General features: G+C 48.7%; 1 protein-coding gene across 7 annotated transcripts in view; it reads left to right on the forward strand.

The window, feature by feature from the left end:
- The first annotated feature begins 3,198 nt into the window (after nucleotides 1–3,198).
- The window catches only part of DOCK6 (dedicator of cytokinesis 6), a 164,264-nt gene continuing 149,396 nt past the window's right edge, over nucleotides 3,199–18,066 (forward strand). For 2 of the 7 annotated variants that reach the window (XM_063931276.1, XM_063931278.1), the window contains exon 1: nucleotides 3,202–3,430. In XM_063931276.1, the coding sequence (XP_063787346.1) occupies nucleotides 3,384–3,430 (47 nt within the window). In that variant the 5' untranslated portion in view covers nucleotides 3,202–3,383. Of the gene's footprint in view, nucleotides 3,431–8,648; nucleotides 8,730–18,066 lie in introns of those variants that run through there. The other 5 variants (XM_063931275.1, XM_063931274.1, XM_063931280.1 and 2 more) reach the window with 5 other exon arrangements.

Consider the following 18,066-nt stretch of genomic DNA (forward strand, 5'->3'; position numbering starts at 1 on the left):
ACCCAAGGATCCAGGGCCGATTGAATCTAGACCTGACTGAAGATTCGGAGACGGCCCCCCACCGGCACGGACTCCCGCAGGGGAGCCCCAGCGTCATGCGGTGGACTTGGTAGAGGTAGGGGAGGACTTGTGGTCCTGGGCGCCTGATACTGCAGGCGACCTCTTTCCCCTTCCTCTACCCTTTGAAGCGAGAAAGGACAAGCCCTTTCCTCTTTTGTATTTATTAGGCCGAAAGGACTGCATCTGCTGATGGGGCACCTTTTTCTGTTATGTGGGAACATAAGGAAGAAAAGATGACTTACCCGCAGTAGCGGTAGACACCAGGTCAGCAAGGCCATCAACAAACAAGACACTACCTTTAAAGGGGAGAGCTTCCATATTTTTCTTGGAGTCGGCATCAGCATTCCATTGATGAATCCACGGCGCCCTCCTGGCCGAGACCGCCATAGCATTGGCTCTTGATCCCAAGAGGCCAACATCCCACGCCGCATCCTTTAGGTAATCTGCAGCGTCCTTGATATAACAAAGAGTCAAAAGAATGTTATCCTTATCAAGGGTATCCATATCAGAAGCCAAATTATCAGCCCACTTAGCAATAGCACTACTCACCCATACCGACGCCACAGCAGGTCTGAGCAATGCACCAGTATTCACGAAAATGGCCTTCAATTACGTCTCCAGCTTGCGATCCGCTGGATCCTTGAGAGAAGCCGTGTCAGGAGACAGAAGCGCCACCTTCTTGGACAATCGGGACAGAGCCTTGTCCACATTGGGAGACGACTCCCATTTCTCCCTGTCATCAGAGGGGAAAGGATAAGCCAGAAAAATTCTCTTGGGAATCTGCAACCTTTTGTCCGGCGACTCCCAAGCCTTTTCACAAAGAGCATTCATTTCATGAGAGGGGGGAAGCTTCACCTCAGGCTTTTTTCCCATAAATAAGCAAACCCTTGTGTCTGCAACAGCAGGTTCCTCAGAGATATGTAAAACATCCTTAATAGCCACAATCATGTACTGAATACTCCGAACTACCCTTGGGTGTAAAGTAGTCTCATTGAAATCGACATTGGAATCAGAGTCCGTGTCAGTATCTGTATCTACCATCTGGGTAAACGAACGTTTTTGTGACCCCGAGGGGGTCTGTACCTGAGCCAAAGCATCCTCCATGGATTTCCTCCATGTTTGTGTATGAGAATCAGATTTATCCAGCCTCTTAGACAATAAAGCCACATTTGCATTCAGTGTACTCAACATATTCACCCAATCAGCAGTCGGCTGTGCCGACAGAGTCATTCCAAAATCATTTTCTGCGCCCCCAGTAATTTCCTCCGGGGAGGAACTCAGACATGTCGACACGTAGTACCGACACACCCACATTCACACCGGCCAAATCAAGGGGACAGACCCACAGGGAAGCCTGTAGAGAGAAACACAGAGGGAGTATGCCAGCTCACACCCCAGAGCCCATATACTACCAATCAATAATATATGTGGTTAGCGCTGCCTATATATAATAAAAAGCACCAAAATGCCTGTGCCCCCCCCCCCCCGTTTTGTTTCCTTTTACTTGGAAGGAGCTTGGAGGTCCGGGCCAGCGTCTCTGCAGCGGCTGTGGAGAGAAAATGGCGCTGGTGAGCTGTGCGGCTAAGCCCCGCCCCTTCCCGGCGCGCTGTAGTCCCGCTAAAATTTGAAATTTTTATACTGGTATAGTATACGGTGCCCGGGCACCGAATATGCCTTCTGCCAGTTTAATTTGACCCCAGTAACTGCTGCCCAGGGCGCTCTCCCCCAGCGCCCTGCACCCTGTAAGTGCCGTTGGTGAAGTGAGTGGGAGCATGGAGCGCAGCGCTACCGCTGCGCTGTACCGTTACTGAAGTCTTCTGCAGTCTGATGTCTTCTGTTATTCTAATACTCACCCGGCTTCTTTCTTCTGGCTTCTGTGAGGGGGGTGACGGCGTGGCTCCGGGAACAAGCAGCTAGGTGCACCAAGTGATCAAACCCTCTGGAACTAATGGTGTCCAGTAGCCTAAGAAGCAGGGCCCTTAACTAAGAAGAAGTAGGTCTGACTTCTCTCGCCTCAGTCCCTCGATGCAGGGAGCCTGTAGCCAGCAGGTCTCCCTGAAGATAAAAAACCTAACAAAAGTCTTTTCCAGAGAAACTCAGTAGAGCTCCCTTAGTGTGTGTCCAGTCACTCCTAGGCACAGAGTCTAACTGAGGTCTGGGGGAGGGGCATAGAGGGAGGAGCCAGTTCACACCCAGTTAAAGTCTTTTAGTGTGCCCATGTCTCCTGCGGATCCCGTCTATACCCCATTGTCCTTTTGGAGTCCCCAGCATCCTCTAGGACGTAAGAGAAAAGAAAAAAGTAAAAAGAAAAAAAAACATACTCACCTATCCAGGGAGCTGGTGTCCGCTGCTCCGGTGAGCGCTGCCGGGCGCTGGGTCCCCCATATGCTGCAATGCGACCCCGGTGCAGTAAAGTGACGCAGCAAAGCGGCAGTGCACTTTACAACACCGGGGGTCACCGCAGCACACAGGATCCGGCGCCAGGGCAGCCCAGCAGAAGCAGAGCGGAACGGCTCCTTGGACAGGTAAGTATATTATCCTGCTGGGGAGGGGAGGAATCTGCGGCGCGAGGGGGTAGTCGCGACGGGGGGCTCGACCGTGCAGCGACGATAGCGGCAATGACGGCGGGGGTGGCGCATACACAACAGGACATCGGAGTATTTTTTACGAAAAATACCTTGATGATGCTGCAAAGAGGCATCGGAAAGGACAGCGCTTGACCGCAAGCTCTGTCCCTACATGCGATAATTGATACATCCCTGCGATGTAATCAGTTATCGCAGTGCGAGTTTGGGCGATTTGATCACATGACATCCGCATCCAAGATACTGATGGTGATAAATAGGCCCCTTTTTTGTAGCTCCATTTGCTTACAGTTGAAACATGATTAATAAGGTTGCAGTACCGAAGGCATCCACACAGTGGCGCCAGAAGCGATTATTACAATATTCAATGCTGTACGCCGCCACTTTGCGTCACGCAACAGACGGGTCACATATGTCAGACTGCACTACCAGATTGTGGCCTAACGGTGTCACCAGACTACAGAGATTAGAATTCGCCAGTTGCAGTTCCTTGGCTACAATCTTTTCCCCCGAATATGCAGAATCAGATTGCGGTACACCAAAATGGGCGCACGGTGGCGCTAGTGTACGGAAAGGTTACGGCCAGGACTCCTGGGGAGTTTCGCTGGCTCCAGACACCGGTCCAAGCAGGGAGTGGGCGGGTAATGGGCGGCACTGCGGGCTGTTCTCACGGGCTGTGGTCTGTCCCCCTCAGCCGGTAGAGTGGGCGCTGCTGCCGGAGCTGTGGTCAGGGCGGCGATGGCGGCTGCTGCGGAGCGCAGGGCCTTTGCTCAGAAGATTAACAGGTGAGTGCACCACGTGACCTGAGGGGTGGGGGACAGGTGTCATGGAAAGTGTACAGTGTAATATTGAGAGTTGTGTGTACTTATATATTACATGTGTGTGTATGTGTATATAGTCTGTGTCTCATACAGGGGATGGCAGTATAATGGCCCTAGGCATGTACCTGGGTGGTCTTACACATATAATACACACCTTTGTGTAATTGGCAGGTGCACCCAGGTAGCTGATGTTCTGATAGGAGGTGGCCCTGATAGAGACGGGATATAGGTGACACAGGGGACATTTTAGAGGACAGACACTATTACATTATTATTATTATTATTATTATTATTATTATTATTATTATTATTATTATAATTATACCACTACTATACACCATGGCTCTTATTATGTCAGCATATAATAACTATGAGCTAATAACAGCACCCATGGTGAGCTTACACTACTGCAGATAGGCTTTCTTTCTGATTTGTATTTTAATTCAGACACATCCAGACTGTAAGTCAGATCTTTTGTTATTAAACCTCATCCCCCCCCCCTGTCCCCCCATTACCTTTCCCCTCCTGCCTGGGGTATAACATTTCAGTCATTCAAATAGAGTCCACTATTCTGATCTAAAACCCCGGCATGCTGCCTCGCCATCTGTTCACAGACAGCTGGGCGACATCGTATCCGCACTTTGTTCATCTGTCTGTTTGCAAACTGTACTAGTAATTTGGGAAGGGGGGTGGTGATAAGGCAATTAGGAGCTGTTTTCCAGTAATGGCATGTTATATGGGCTGCTAAGAGACTCAGGAGCTGGGTTACTGTAATAAGGTGTTACAGGGGTATAAGACACTCAGGAGCTGGGTGACTGTAATAAGATGTTACAGGGGTAATAAGACACCCAGGAGCTGGGTTACTGTAATAAGGTGTTACAGGGGTAATAATACACTCAGGAGCTGGGATACTGTAATAAGGTGTTACAGGGGTAATAAGACACTCAGGAGCTGGGTTACTGTAATAAGGTGTTACAGGGGTAATAAGACACTCAGGCGCTGGGTTACTGTAATAAGCTGTTACAGGGGTAATAAGACGCTCAGGAGCTGGGTTACTGTAATAAGCTGTTACAGGGGTAATAAGACACTCAGGAGCTAGGTTACTGTAATAAGATGTTACAGAGGTAATAAGACACTCAGGAGCTGGGTTACTGTAATAAGATGTTACAGGGGTAATAAGACGCTCAGGAGCTGGGTTACTGTAATAAGGTGTTACAGGGGTAATAAGACGCTCAGGAGCTGGGTTACTGTAATAAGGTGTTACAGGGGTAATAAGATACTCAGGAGCTGGGTTACTGTAATAAGATGTTACAGGGGTAATAAGACGCTCAGGAGCTGGGTTACTGTAATAAGGTGTTACATGGGTAATAAGACGCTCAGGAGCTGGGTTACTGTAATAAGGTGTTACAGGGGTAATAAGATACTCAGGAGCTGGGTTACTGTAATAAGATGTTACAGGGGTAATAAGACGCTCAGGAGCTGGGTTACTGTAATAAGGTGTTACAGGGGTAATAAGACACTCAGGAGCTGGGTTACTGTAATAAGGTGTTACAGGGGTAATAAGACGCTCAGGAGCTGGGATACTGTAATAAGGTGCTATAGGGGTAATAAGACGCTCAGGAGCTGGGATACTGTAATAAGGTGCTATAGGGGTAATAAGGCACTCAGGAGCTGGGATACTGTAATAAGGTGCTATAGGGGTAATAAGGCACTCAGGAGCTGGGTTACTGTAGTAAGATGTGACGGGTAATAAGACGCTCAGGAGTTGGGATACTGTAATAAGGTGTTACAGGGGTAATAAGACGCTCAGGAGTTGGGATACTGTAATAAGGTGTTACAGGGGTAATAAGACACTCAGGAGCTGGGTTACTGTAATAAGGTGTTACAGGGATAATAAGACACTCAGGAGCTGGGATACTGTAATAAGGTGTTATAGGGGTAATAAGGCACTCAGGAGCTGGGTTACTGTAGTAAGATGTGACGGGTAATAAGACGCTCAGGAGCTGGGTTACTGTAATGAGATGTTACAGGGGTAATAAGACATTCAGGAGCTGGGTTACTGTAATAAGGTGTTACAGGGGTAATAAGACACTCAGGAGCTGGGTTACTGTAATAAGATGTTACAGGGGTAATAAGACACTCAGGAGCTGGGTTACTGTAATAAGATTTTACAGGGGTAATAAGATGCAGGAGCTGGGTTACTGTAATAAGATTTTACAGGGGTAATAAGATGCAGGAGCTGGGTTACTGTAATAAGATGTTACAGGGGTAATAAGACACTCAGGAGCTGGGTTACTGTGGTAAGATGTGACAGGGGTAATAAGACACGGAGGAGCTGGGTTACTGTAATAAGATGTGACAGGGGTAATAAGACACTCAGGAGCTGGGTTACTGTACTAAGATGTTACTGGGGTAATATTGCACTCAAGAGCTGGGTTACTGAAGTAAGATGCTACAGGGGTAGTAAGACACTCAGGAGCTGGGTTACAGGGGTAATATGACACTCAGGAGCAGGATAACTATTCAGATGTAGCTGGGGTAATAAGACACGCAGGTTACTGTAAACTAAGGTGTAACCGGGGCAATAAGACACTCAGGAGCTGGGTTACTGTAATAAGAATTTACAGGGGTAATAAGACACTCAGGAGCTAGGTTACTGTAATAAGATGTTAGAGGGGTAATAAGACACTCAGGAGCTGGGTTACTGTAATAAGATGTTACAGGGGTAATAAGACACTCAGGAGCTGGGTTACTGTAATAAGATGTTACAGGGGTAATAAGACACTCAGGAGCTGGGTTACTGTAATAAGATGTTACAGGGGGAATAAGACACTCAGGAGCTGGGTTACTGTAATAAGATGTTACAGGGGTAATAAGACACTCAGGAGCTGGGATGTGGGGTATAAGATGTTACAGGGGTAATAAGACACTCAGGAGCTGGGATGTGGGGAATAAGATGTTACAGGGGTAATAAGACACTCAGGAGCTGGGATGTGCGGTATAAGATGTTACAGGGGTAATAAGACACTCAGGAGCTGGGATGTGGGGTATAAGATGTTACAGGGGTAATAAGACACTCAGGGGCTGGGTTACTGTAAACAGATGTTACAGGGGTAACAAGACACTCAGGAGCTAGGTTACTGTAATAAGAAGTTACAGGGGTAATAAGACACTCAGGAGCTGGGTTACTGTAATAAGAAGTTACAGGGGTAATAAGACACTCAGGAGCTGGGTTACTGTAATAAGAAGTTACAGGGGTAATAAGATACTCAGGAGCTGGGTTACTGTAATAAGATGTTACAGGGGTAATAAGACACTCAGGAGCTGGGTACTGTAATATGATATTACAGGTGTAATAAGACACTCAGGAGCTGGGTTACTGTAATAAGATGTTACAGGGGTAATAAGATACTCAGGAGCTGGGTTACTGTAATAAGATGGTATAGGGGTAATAAGACACTCAGGAGCTGGGTTACTATAATAAGATGTTACAGGGGTAATAAGATACTCAGGAGCTGGGTTACTGTAATAAGGAGTGGTCTACCAGCGCCGGAATCCCGATACCCGGCATACCGATATGCGCAGCGAGCCCGCAAGGGACTCATTTGCGCTCGCCCAGCTGTCAGTATGCCGGCGGTCGGGATTCCGGCGCCGGTATGCTGGCCGCCGGGAGCCCGGCCGCCGGCATACCATACTACCGTAATAAGATGTTACAGGGGTAATAAGACACTCAGGAGCTGGGTTACAGGGGTAATAAGACACCCGGGAGCAGTGTAACTATTTAGCTGTTAATGGGGTAATAAGACACTCAGGTTACTGTAAACTAAGGTGTAACCGGGACAATAAGACTCTCAGGAGCTGGGATGTGGGGTATAAGATGTTACAGGGGTAATAAGACACTCAGGAGCTGGGATGTGGGGTATAAGATGTTACAGGGGTAATAAGACACTCAGGAGCTGGGATGTGGGGTATAAGATGTTACAGGGGTAATAAGACACTCAGGAGCTGGGATGTGGGGTATAAGATGTTACAGGGGTAATAAGACACTCAGGAGCTGGGATGTGGGGTATAAGATGTTACAGGGGTAATAAGACACTCAGGAGCTGGGATGTGGGGTATAAGATGTTACAGGGGTAATAAGACACTCAGGAGCTGGGATGTGGGGTATAAGATGTTACAGGGGTAATAAGACACTCAGGAGCTGGGATGTGGGGTATAAGATGTTACAGGGGTAATAAGACACTCAGGAGCTGGGATGTGGGGTATAAGATGTTACAGGGGTAATAAGACACTCAGGAGCTGGGATGTGGGGTATAAGATGTTACAGGGGTAATAAGACACTCAGGAGCTGGGATGTGGGGTATAAGATGTTACAGGGGTAATAAGACACTCAGGAGCTGGGATGTGGGGTATAAGATGTTACAGGGGTAATAAGACACTCAGGAGCTGGGATGTGGGGTATAAGATGTTACAGGGGTAATAAGACACTCAGGAGCTGGGATGTGGGGTATAAGATGTTACAGGGGTAATAAGACACTCAGGAGCTGGGATGTGGGGTATAAGATGTTACAGGGGTAATAAGACACTCAGGAGCTGGGATGTGGGGTATAAGATGTTACAGGGGTAATAAGACACTCAGGAGCTGGGATGTGGGGTATAAGATGTTACAGGGGTAATAAGACACTCAGGAGCTGGGATGTGGGGTATAAGATGTTACAGGGGTAATAAGACACCCAGGAGCTGGGATGTGGGGTATAAGATGTTACAGGAGTAATAAGACACTCAGGAGCTGGGATGTGGGGTATAAGATGTTACAGGGGTAATAAGACACTCAGGAGCTGGGATGTGGGGTATAAGATGTTACAGGGGTAATAAGACACTCAGGAGCTGGGATGTGGGGTATAAGATGTTACAGGGGTAATAAGACACTCAGGAGCTGGGATGTGGGGTATAAGATGTTACAGGGGTAATGGGTATTTGTGACTGAAATCTACTGGGTATAAAACTTATTATTACTTTATGAAGTACTTAAATTCCAGACTTCCCTTACCACCCCCGCCCCCTCCCTCCCTCCATCCTATCTTTTTTTTTAATTTTTTTGTCCTCTACTTCCCCTCATCCTCCCCGCTCCTGTGTCCTGTTATTGTGTTGGGAGCAGCAGCATTTCCTCTGGTTTAAGGCACTGCGAGACCCAAAACCCTGTTGTGGGAGCTGCCGATCCCTGTAATGTGCGACATGACGGGAACATGATCTCCAATAGAGTGTGAGCCGTGTTAATCATTGTGCATGTTGGAGTGCAAGCTCTTCTCCTGCCTTGCATCTGTCTGAGTGTGAGCTCCTCAGGGCATCCCTCTGTGCTCTGTCTTGTGTTACCCTAGTTGTGCCTATGTATGTGTCCTGTGCTCTCTCTCTCGCTCTGTCGCACGAGTCCTAGCATTGATGTAAGTAAATTATTCAGAATGTGTGCTAGAATTACTGCGTTCCTCCCTGTGTTTCTGTCAAAATGTAGAACAACCGGTTTAATGTGTCATCCCCTGTCTGCCGTCTGATAGGGATACATTGCTGTGTACAGTGATACCTACCTGCGCAAGGCTACAGGCACTGGCTGTACAGTCATGGTGACCATGCTGAGCTATCTCTGCCTGCATAATGAGGCTATTACAGGTCAGGTCAGGGTTCTGCACCTCTCTGTATCTGAAATGACTGTGGGAGGGGTCGGCCTCAGAGTTTCGTGTTCCAGAAGTTCCAAAATTATTTTTAGCAACTCGGGTGTGGCTCTGCGGGGCCCTTCTCGGAACAAGATTTTGGGATGTGACATCACTAAGGCACAAAGTGAATGGAAACCAGAGCCTCTGTAGAAAGGACCTGTCTTGAGTGGTGGGCCAACATTTTAAAATATATCGATGCCGGGATCCAGAAAGGGGGATGTAATGTCGGCATCCACATGCCTGCATCCCTAGCGGCGGCGGTGCCACATTTCCGACAGCCAGCATCTCGATCGTCCTCACAGCGGGACGCACTGGTGTCCTGCCGCGGGGGGTGGCGAGGGGGTAGCACTTATTGTGGTAGGAGATTCAGGCTCCTGAGAATAGAATACATATGATTTGCCGACAGATGGGATGCCGGCTGTCACTATACTGACTGCCGTCTGTCTTAATCCTGGCTTCGAGGCAGCAAGTCCCCTCGCGGGCTCGCTGCGCTCGTCATGCTTCGGGCCCAGTGGCTCGTTCGCTCACCACAGGTTATGTTCCCGCTCAGTTGGTGGCAACCTATATTAGTGGCCTCATTGGGCAAGTTCTATCCGTGCACTGGTTTGTCTGTGTCTATATATAATCTAATTACTGTATGTCATCACTATCTCTTACTCATCACACACAAGACAGGTACAGCAATAGAGCCGTACATAGTCTGAGAACTCCTCCTTTACGTCGCCCACTTCTGTGGTGTAATGGGTGGGACGGGTGCATGATTACATAATTTGTGTCAACATGACCCCTATTCAGTGCGCAATGCTGCAAACCACATAGCACAGAGGGGTGAACCCATGGTGACCTAACGTGACAAATAATGGAGGCATTGCGCTCAGGGGGCGAGGCTTTGATGGCGCACTTGGCATCATCATGTCCCCTGTACTTGCCACTTGGATTTCCTGGAGAAGAGATAAAGGAGGTAATTCAGACTTGATCGTAGCAGCAAATTTGTTAGCAGTTGGGCAAAACCATGTGCACTGCAGGGGGGGGGGAGGGGGGCGGCAGATGTAACATGTGCAGAGAGAGTTAGATTTGGGTGGGGAGTGTTCAATCTGAAATCTAAATTGCAGTGTAAAAATAAAGCAGCCAGTATTTAACCTGCACAGAAACAATATAACCCACCCACATCTAACTCTCTCTGCAAATGTTATATCTGCCCCACCTGCAGTGCACACGGTTTTTGCCCAACTGCTAACAAATTTGCTGCTACGATCAGGTCTGAATTACCCCCAAAATGTCAGCAAGTAGGAATAGGGCTCAGACCTGACATTTGATATAGAGGTCTATTTATCACCATCCGCATCATCAGATTAACTAGACCAAACTCGCACTGCGATAATTGAGTACATCGCATGGATGTATCAATTATCGCATGCCTCGCCGCAGCATCATCAGAGTATTTTTTAAAAAAAATCCCCGATGTCCTGCTGCGCATGCGCCGCCGTCCGTCTCTGCAGCCGCCACTGGGATCCCCCCCTGTCGTTACTACCCCCGCGCCGCAGAAGAGTGCTCCGCCACCCCCATTTATACTTACCAATCGCAGGAGCCAGTGTCTTCTGCTTCCAGTTGCCGGTCCTTCTTCTGTGCTGTGACCCCCGGTCATGAGGTGACATATGTTGGCTTCACAGTACAAGTATTGCCATATTTAATAAAAAAATGATGAACCCAGAAGTCCTGACTGGTCACCACTATCTGTAAGGGTATGCCTGGTGACATGGTATTCCATCTGAGCGGGAGCAGCCATGTGGGAGGTGCGGGGGGACGTGGTGTCGCAGCTGTGTCACCACTCCCTGCTATACAAAGCAGCGACTCCCCAGGAATAACTCACAGTAACAGGGAACGTTAGAATAGGTTTGCAGAGTTCTTTTACCTTCTGGTAGAAGAAGAGGAGATGTGTGGCAGGTTTTATAGTCTGTACAAACTTCAGGCCAAATAAGGTATCTCTGATTTCAAAATGATGGAATCCCTGTGTCAGGCCTGGCCAACCTGTGGATCTCCAGATGTTGTGAAACTACACATCCCTGCATGCCCTGCCACAGTTTTAGCATACCCTAATAGCAAAACTGTGGCAAAGCATGATGGGACTTATAGTTTTACAACAGCTGGAGAGCCACAGGTTGCCCAGGCCTGCTCTATGCCAATGACTGGGGACCTGATTGGCCGATTACTCTGCATATGAGAATATCATCCCATCGTGCATAGAGGAATTTAGGCTGGTGGCTGTGTGGCTACCCTGTCATACTTTTTTCCCTAACATTTTTCAAATTAGCCTAGATAGTATAACATTGTTTTCCACCTAATCTTGACGTTATCCACATGTCTGACATTAGCCTCCTCTGATCGTGAACAGGGTGCGATGAGTAATGCTACTGGGGATTTGTCTGCAAAGCAGTTTCTTTTCTCCTGCTGTATGTGACTGCACAGAGCTGTATTGTGATCAGGGTTGCTGGCCGCGCTTAGTACCACCATACAATGCAACCTTGCCTGGCACTCTGAGAATGTTATGCACATATTACAGTTTGTGTGTAGTCCTGTCCACCCCGCACTGACTGTAACTGAGGTTACATTAATGGTTACGTCATTTTCCTATAGTCTGTATTGTATAAAAGTCACAGCTTGGTTGTACAAGCTGTGATATATTGTCCAGAGCTGATTTATTATTGGAATTTTTTGTATTTTTGTTTCTTTTGCATGATTGCACTCATCAGCACTGTCTGAGATTGTACGCTGTGTACTCTGTTCCGCAATCTTTAATAACCTAATTGCTATTCAGCAGGAACACACACTGTACCTATGAAACAGGCCTTGCCGCCAATTGTTGCTTGGTGGTATCTCTGATCTACCAGGGGATAATGGTGTAATGTTCACAATGCTTCGTTTTATAACCGTGAAATAAATGTAAATGTGGCATTTGTCTCTGTTGATTAAGGAATGGCCTATGTCAATACTGTGATTAATGCTGATGTTGAGATAATATAGAGTGCTATTCATTTTCTTGGGCAGGAGGACATTCTGATTGGCTCATGACCATGACTCGTTATGTGGTGTTATTGGTGACCGGGAAGCAGGAACAGTGCTCTGAGGTCTGATTATGTAGCAGATTGGAGAATTGTCCGCAATTGTTACTTTCATAAATGATCCCCAAGGAGTCTGTCCCTCCCACCACAGGGTGACACCGGAGGGGGCCATGTGACATGGAGTCTGTCTCTCCCACCACAGGGTGACACAGACAGGGGGAGCTTTGTGACGTGGAGCCTGTCCCTCCCATCACAGGGTGACACAGACAGGAGGGAGCTATGTGACGTGGGGTCTGTCCCTCCCACCACAGGGTGACTTGTGCAGGAGGGAGCTATGTGGCATGGGGATTGTCCCTCCCACCGCAGGAGGAAACAGACCGGAGGGAGCTATGTGACATGGGGTCTGTCTCTCCCACCACAGGGTGACACATGTACTTTCTTTGTTTTGTGTATACAGAGGGCCATCAGGGGGAAGGGGAGGGGTGTTTTGTGCAGGTGTATTGGGCTACACCTGTTGCTGTACAGTGAGGTGAATAAAGGGAGCGGCTCTAGCCAGGTTTAACCTCTTCATTTCCCAATGTTATTGCAGTGCCTCTTTGTGTTGTGCAGACCTCTGCCTGCCTGTAGTGGAGGAACTGTCCCTGAGGTGTATCTAGAAATTCAATCTAACTTGCTGAAGTATCTCCCAATCATTGAAGTTGACTCTATCCCATAGGCTACAGTGCAACCACAGCCCCATGTGCCGGACTGACTCTGTTGTACTGTGGGTCTGATTCATAGCTGTGTAGTAATGCTGCCGCAGATACGGTTTTTGTCTTGATTTTGAGGATTTGCGAAAACATGCTAATGTTACAGACGCAGGGATTAGTTTAGAGACGTTCCCCGGAGCCTAGGCGGCTGCTCGCAACTGCGCAAACTTCCCAGCATCAACGCAAATCGGGAAAACATTGACCCCCTTGAGTAAAGTCTATGGCCACCACAACTGAGATGCCGGAGACATGATTCCGTGTACTGGATCGCAGCTGGCACTGACACAGGCCCTGCATACTGTCACGACATGCCGGGCTTATGCCACCACTCACCGTTACCTCCCACAAAACAGCCGCTCCCTGTCAGTTACTTGCGATTGAATCCTCACAGCCGGAGTTATCGCAGATCACATGATGCGCATTGCGCCAATTATGCATACGCAGTTTACCGATAATCGCTCAGTTGCGCAAACATTGGCCCTGTGTGCCTGTAGGCCACACTTCTCAGTGGCTGCAGTATGTGAGTGCTGCACAGAGCTGGTGTTCTTGTCTGTGTGCTGGGCCCCCTGAGCCGTCACAGGAGCTTCTCACTTGTAGCATCACCCCGTGTAATACACTGAAGCCATGGTATAAATAACTGTAAATCATGTAGGTGAGTCTCTGGCTCTGCATAGTGTCATATCACGCTCCTGTGGTGCCAGAGATGTCACTTTACTATGACAAAGGCCCCATAAATTTGTATTTTACATTGAGCAGTGAAATTCCAATTTCCCAGGTGTTTATTCTACTAAAACACAAACCAGTGACAAAGAGCCGGGCTCGGACATCATATGGCAGGAGTGAGCCGGGCCTACGGGGCCGGCTCAGTCATGCCTGTGGGCACTGCCTACCTGGCCTGGTGGTACCTCCTGGAGAGACTGGTATCTTACCGCAAAAATATACCTATTGCTCGAGTGTGATGTGTTAGCTGGTGTTGCTGTGTCACCTAAGTGCAAGGCTTTTGTTCTTTTCTGTGATTATATAGGTGACGTAACGGTAAACGTTGCTTCAGCTCCCATAATGGCTGCCTTCTGTGCAGGTGACAGGTGCATTTGTTTATATTTAGTTTTCTCTGACGTCCTAAGTGGATGCTGGGACTCCGTAAGGACCATGGGGAATAGCGGCTCCGCAGGAGACTGGGCACAACTAAAAGAAAGCTTTAGACTACTGGTGTGCACTGGCTCCTCCCACTATGACCCTCCTCCAGACTTCAGTTAGAATCTTGTGCCCGGCTGAGCTGGATGCACACTAGGGGCTCTCCTGAGCTCCTAGAAAGAAAGTATATTTTAGGTTTTTTATTTTACAGGGAGATCTGCTGGCAACAGACTCACTGCAGCGAGGGACTAAGGGGAGAAGAAGCGAACCTACCTAACAGGTGGTAGTTTGGGCTTCTTAGGCTACTGGACACCATTAGCTCCAGAGGGATCGACCACAGGACCCGACCTCGATGTTCGGTCCCGGAGCCGCGCCGCCGGCCCCCTTACAGAGCCAGAAGCAAGAAGTGTTCCGGAAAATCGGCGGCAGAAGACTTCTGTCTTCAACAAGGTAGCGCACAGCACTGCAGCTGTGCGCCATTGCTCCTCATGCACACCTCACACTCCGGTCACTGATGGGTGCAGGGCGCTGGGGGGGGGGCGCCCTGAGGGCAATATAATACACCTTGGCTGGCAAATCTACACCATATATAGTCGGGAAGGCTATATAGGTGTAAAAATACCCCTGCCAGAATTCCAGAAAAAGCGGGAGAAGTCCGCCGGAAAAGGGGCGGGGCCATCTCCCTCAGCACACTGGCGCCATTTTTCCCTCACAGCTCCGCTGGAAGGACGCTCCCTGGCTCTCCCCTGCAGTGTCAAGCTACATAAGGGTAAAAAAGAGAGGGGGGGCACTAAATTTAGGCGCAGTATGTATGTATATATATATATAGCAGCTATAAGGGAAAAACACTCATTTATAGTGGGATCCCTGTGTTATATAGCGCTCTGGTGTGTGCTGGCATACTCTCTCTCTGTCTCCCCAAAGGGCTTTGTGGGGTCCTGTCCTCTGTCAGAGCATTCCCTGTGTGTATGCGGTGTGTCGGTACGGCTGTGTCGACATGTTTGATGAGGAGGCTTATGTGGAGGCGGAACAGATGCCGATAAATGTGATGTCACCCCCTGCGGGGTCGACACCTGAGTGGATGGTTCTGTGGAAGGAATTACGCAACAGTGTTGACTCCTTGCATAAAAGGTTTGACGACATACCAAATGTGGGACAGCCGGCTTCTCAGCCTGTGCCTGCCCAGGCGTCTCAAAAGCCATCAGGGGCTCTAAAACGCCCGCTACCTCAGATGGCAGACACAGATGTCGACACGGATACTGACTCCAGTGTTGACGACGATGAGACTAATGTATCTTCCAATAGGGCCACACGTTATATGATTGAGGCAATGAAAAATGTGTTGCATATTTCTGATGTTACCCCGGGTACCACAAAAAAGGGTATTATGTTTGGAGAGAAAAAACTACCAGTTGTTTTTCCTCCATCTGAGGAATTAAATGAAGTGTGTGAAGAAGCGTGGGCTTCCCCTGATAAGAAACTGGTAATTTCTCTATCGTCCTAGTGGATGCTGGGGTTCCTGAAAGGACCATGGGGAATAGCGGCTCCGCAGGAGACAGGGCACAAAAAGTAAAGCTTTTCCAGATCAGGTGGTGTGCACTGGCTCCTCCCCCTATGACCCTCCTCCAGACTCCAGTTAGATTTTTGTGCCCGGCCGAGAAGGGTGCAATCTAGGTGGCTCTCCTAAAGAGCTGCTTAGAAAAAGTTTAGCTTAGGTTTTTTATTTTACAGTGAGTCCTGCTGGCAACAGGATCACTGCAACGAGGGACTGAGGGGAGAAGAAGTGAACTCACCTGCGTGCAGGATGGATTGGCTTCTTGGCTACTGGACATCAGCTCCAGAGGGACGATCACAGGTACAGCCTGGATGGTCACCGGAGCCGCGCCGCCGGCCCCCTTGCAGATGCTGAAGTCAGAAGAGGTCCAGAATTGGCGGCTGAAGACTCCTGCAGTCTTCTAAAGGTAGCGCACAGCACTGCAGCTGTGCGCCATTTTCCTCTCAGCACACTTCACACGCAGTCACTGAGGGTGCAGGGCGCTGGGGGGGGGCGCCCTGGGAGGCAAATGTAACCTATATAAAGGCTAAAAATACCTCACATATAGCCCCCAGAGGCTATATGGAGATATTTAACCCCTGCCTGGATTCACTAAATAGCGGGAGACGAGCCCGCCGGAAAAGGGGCGGGGCCTATCTCCTCAGCACACGGCGCCATTTCCTCTCACAGCTCCGCTGGTCAGGACGGCTCCCAGGTCTCTCCCCTGCACTGCACTACAGAAACAGGGTAAAACAGAGAGGGGGGGCAAATTTATGGCGATTTTTTGATATATATAAAGCAGCTATAAGGGAGCACTTATTATAAGGCTATCCCTGTTATATATAGCGCTTTTGGTGTGTGCTGGCAAACTCTCCCTCTGTCTCCCCAAAGGGCTAGTGGGTCCTGTCTTCGTTAGGAGCATTCCCTGTGTGTCTGCTGTGTGTCGGTACGTGTGTGTCGACATGTATGAGGACGATATTGGTGTGGAGGCGGAGCAATTGCCAAATATGAGGATGTCACCCCCTAGGGAGTCGACACCAGAATGGATGCCTTTATTTATGGAACTACGGGATAGTGTCAACACGCTAAAGCAGTCGTTTGACGACATGAGACGGCCGGACAATCAATTAGTGCCTGTCCAGGCGACTCAAACACCGTCAGGGGCTGTGAAACGCCCTTTGCCTCAGTCGGTCGACACAGACCCAGACACAGGCACTGACTCCAGTGGTGACGGTGACGAATCAACCGTATTTTCCAGTAGGGCCACACGTTATATGATTTTGGCAATGAAGGAGGCGTTACATTTAGCTGATACTACAGGTACCACTAAACAGGGTATTATGTGGGGTGTGAAAAAACTACCTATTGTTTTTCCTGAATCAGAAGAATTAAATGACGTGTGTAATGAAGCGTGGGTTGCCCCTGATAAAAAGCTGATAATTTCAAAGAAATTATTGGCATTATACCCTTTCCCGCCAGAGGTTAGGGAGCGCTGGGAAACACCTCCTAAGGTGGACAAGGCGCTAACACGCTTATCTAAACAAGTGGCGTTACCCTCTCCTGAGACGGCCGCACTTAAAGATCCATCAGATAGGAGGATGGAAAATATCCAAAAAAGTATATACACACATGCAGGTGTTATACTACGACCAGCTATAGCGACTGCCTGGATGTGCAGTGCTGGGGTAGTTTGGTCAGAGTCCCTGATTGAAAATATTGATACCCTGGACAGGGACAATATTTTACTGTCGTTAGAACAAATAAAGGATGCATTTCTTTATATGCGTGATGCACAGAGGGATATCTGCACACTGGCATCACGGGTAAGTGCTATGTCCATTTCGGCCAGAAGAGCTTTATGGACGCGACAGTGGACAGGCGATGCGGATTCAAAACGACATATGGAAGTTTTGCCGTATAAAGGGGAGGAGTTATTTGGAGTCGGTCTATCAGATTTGGTGGCCACGGCTACAGCCGGGAAATCCACCTTTCTACCTCAAGTCACTCCCCAACAGAAAAAGGCACCGACTTTTCAACCGCAGCCCTTTCGTTCCTTTAAAAATAAGAGAGCAAAGGGCTATTCATATCTGCCACGAGGCAGAGGTCGAGGGAAGAGACAGCAACAGGCAGCTCCTTCCCAGGAACAGAAGCCTTCCCCGGCTTCTACAAAAGCCTCAGCATGACGCTGGGGCTTCTCAAGCGGACTCGGGGACGGTGGGTGGTCGTCTCAAAAATTACAGCGCGCAGTGGGCTCACTCGCAGGTAGATCCCTGGATCCTGCAGATAATATCTCAGGGGTACAGGTTGGAATTAGAGACAGATCCACCTCGCCGTTTCCTGAAGTCTGCTTTACCAACGTCCCCCTCCGAAAGGGAGACGGTTTTGTAAGCCATTCACAAGCTGTACTCTCAGCAGG

The sequence above is a fragment of the Pseudophryne corroboree genome, chromosome 6, assembly GCF_028390025.1.
Source record: "Pseudophryne corroboree isolate aPseCor3 chromosome 6, aPseCor3.hap2, whole genome shotgun sequence".
Classification (NCBI taxonomy): Eukaryota; Metazoa; Chordata; class Amphibia; order Anura; family Myobatrachidae; genus Pseudophryne; species Pseudophryne corroboree.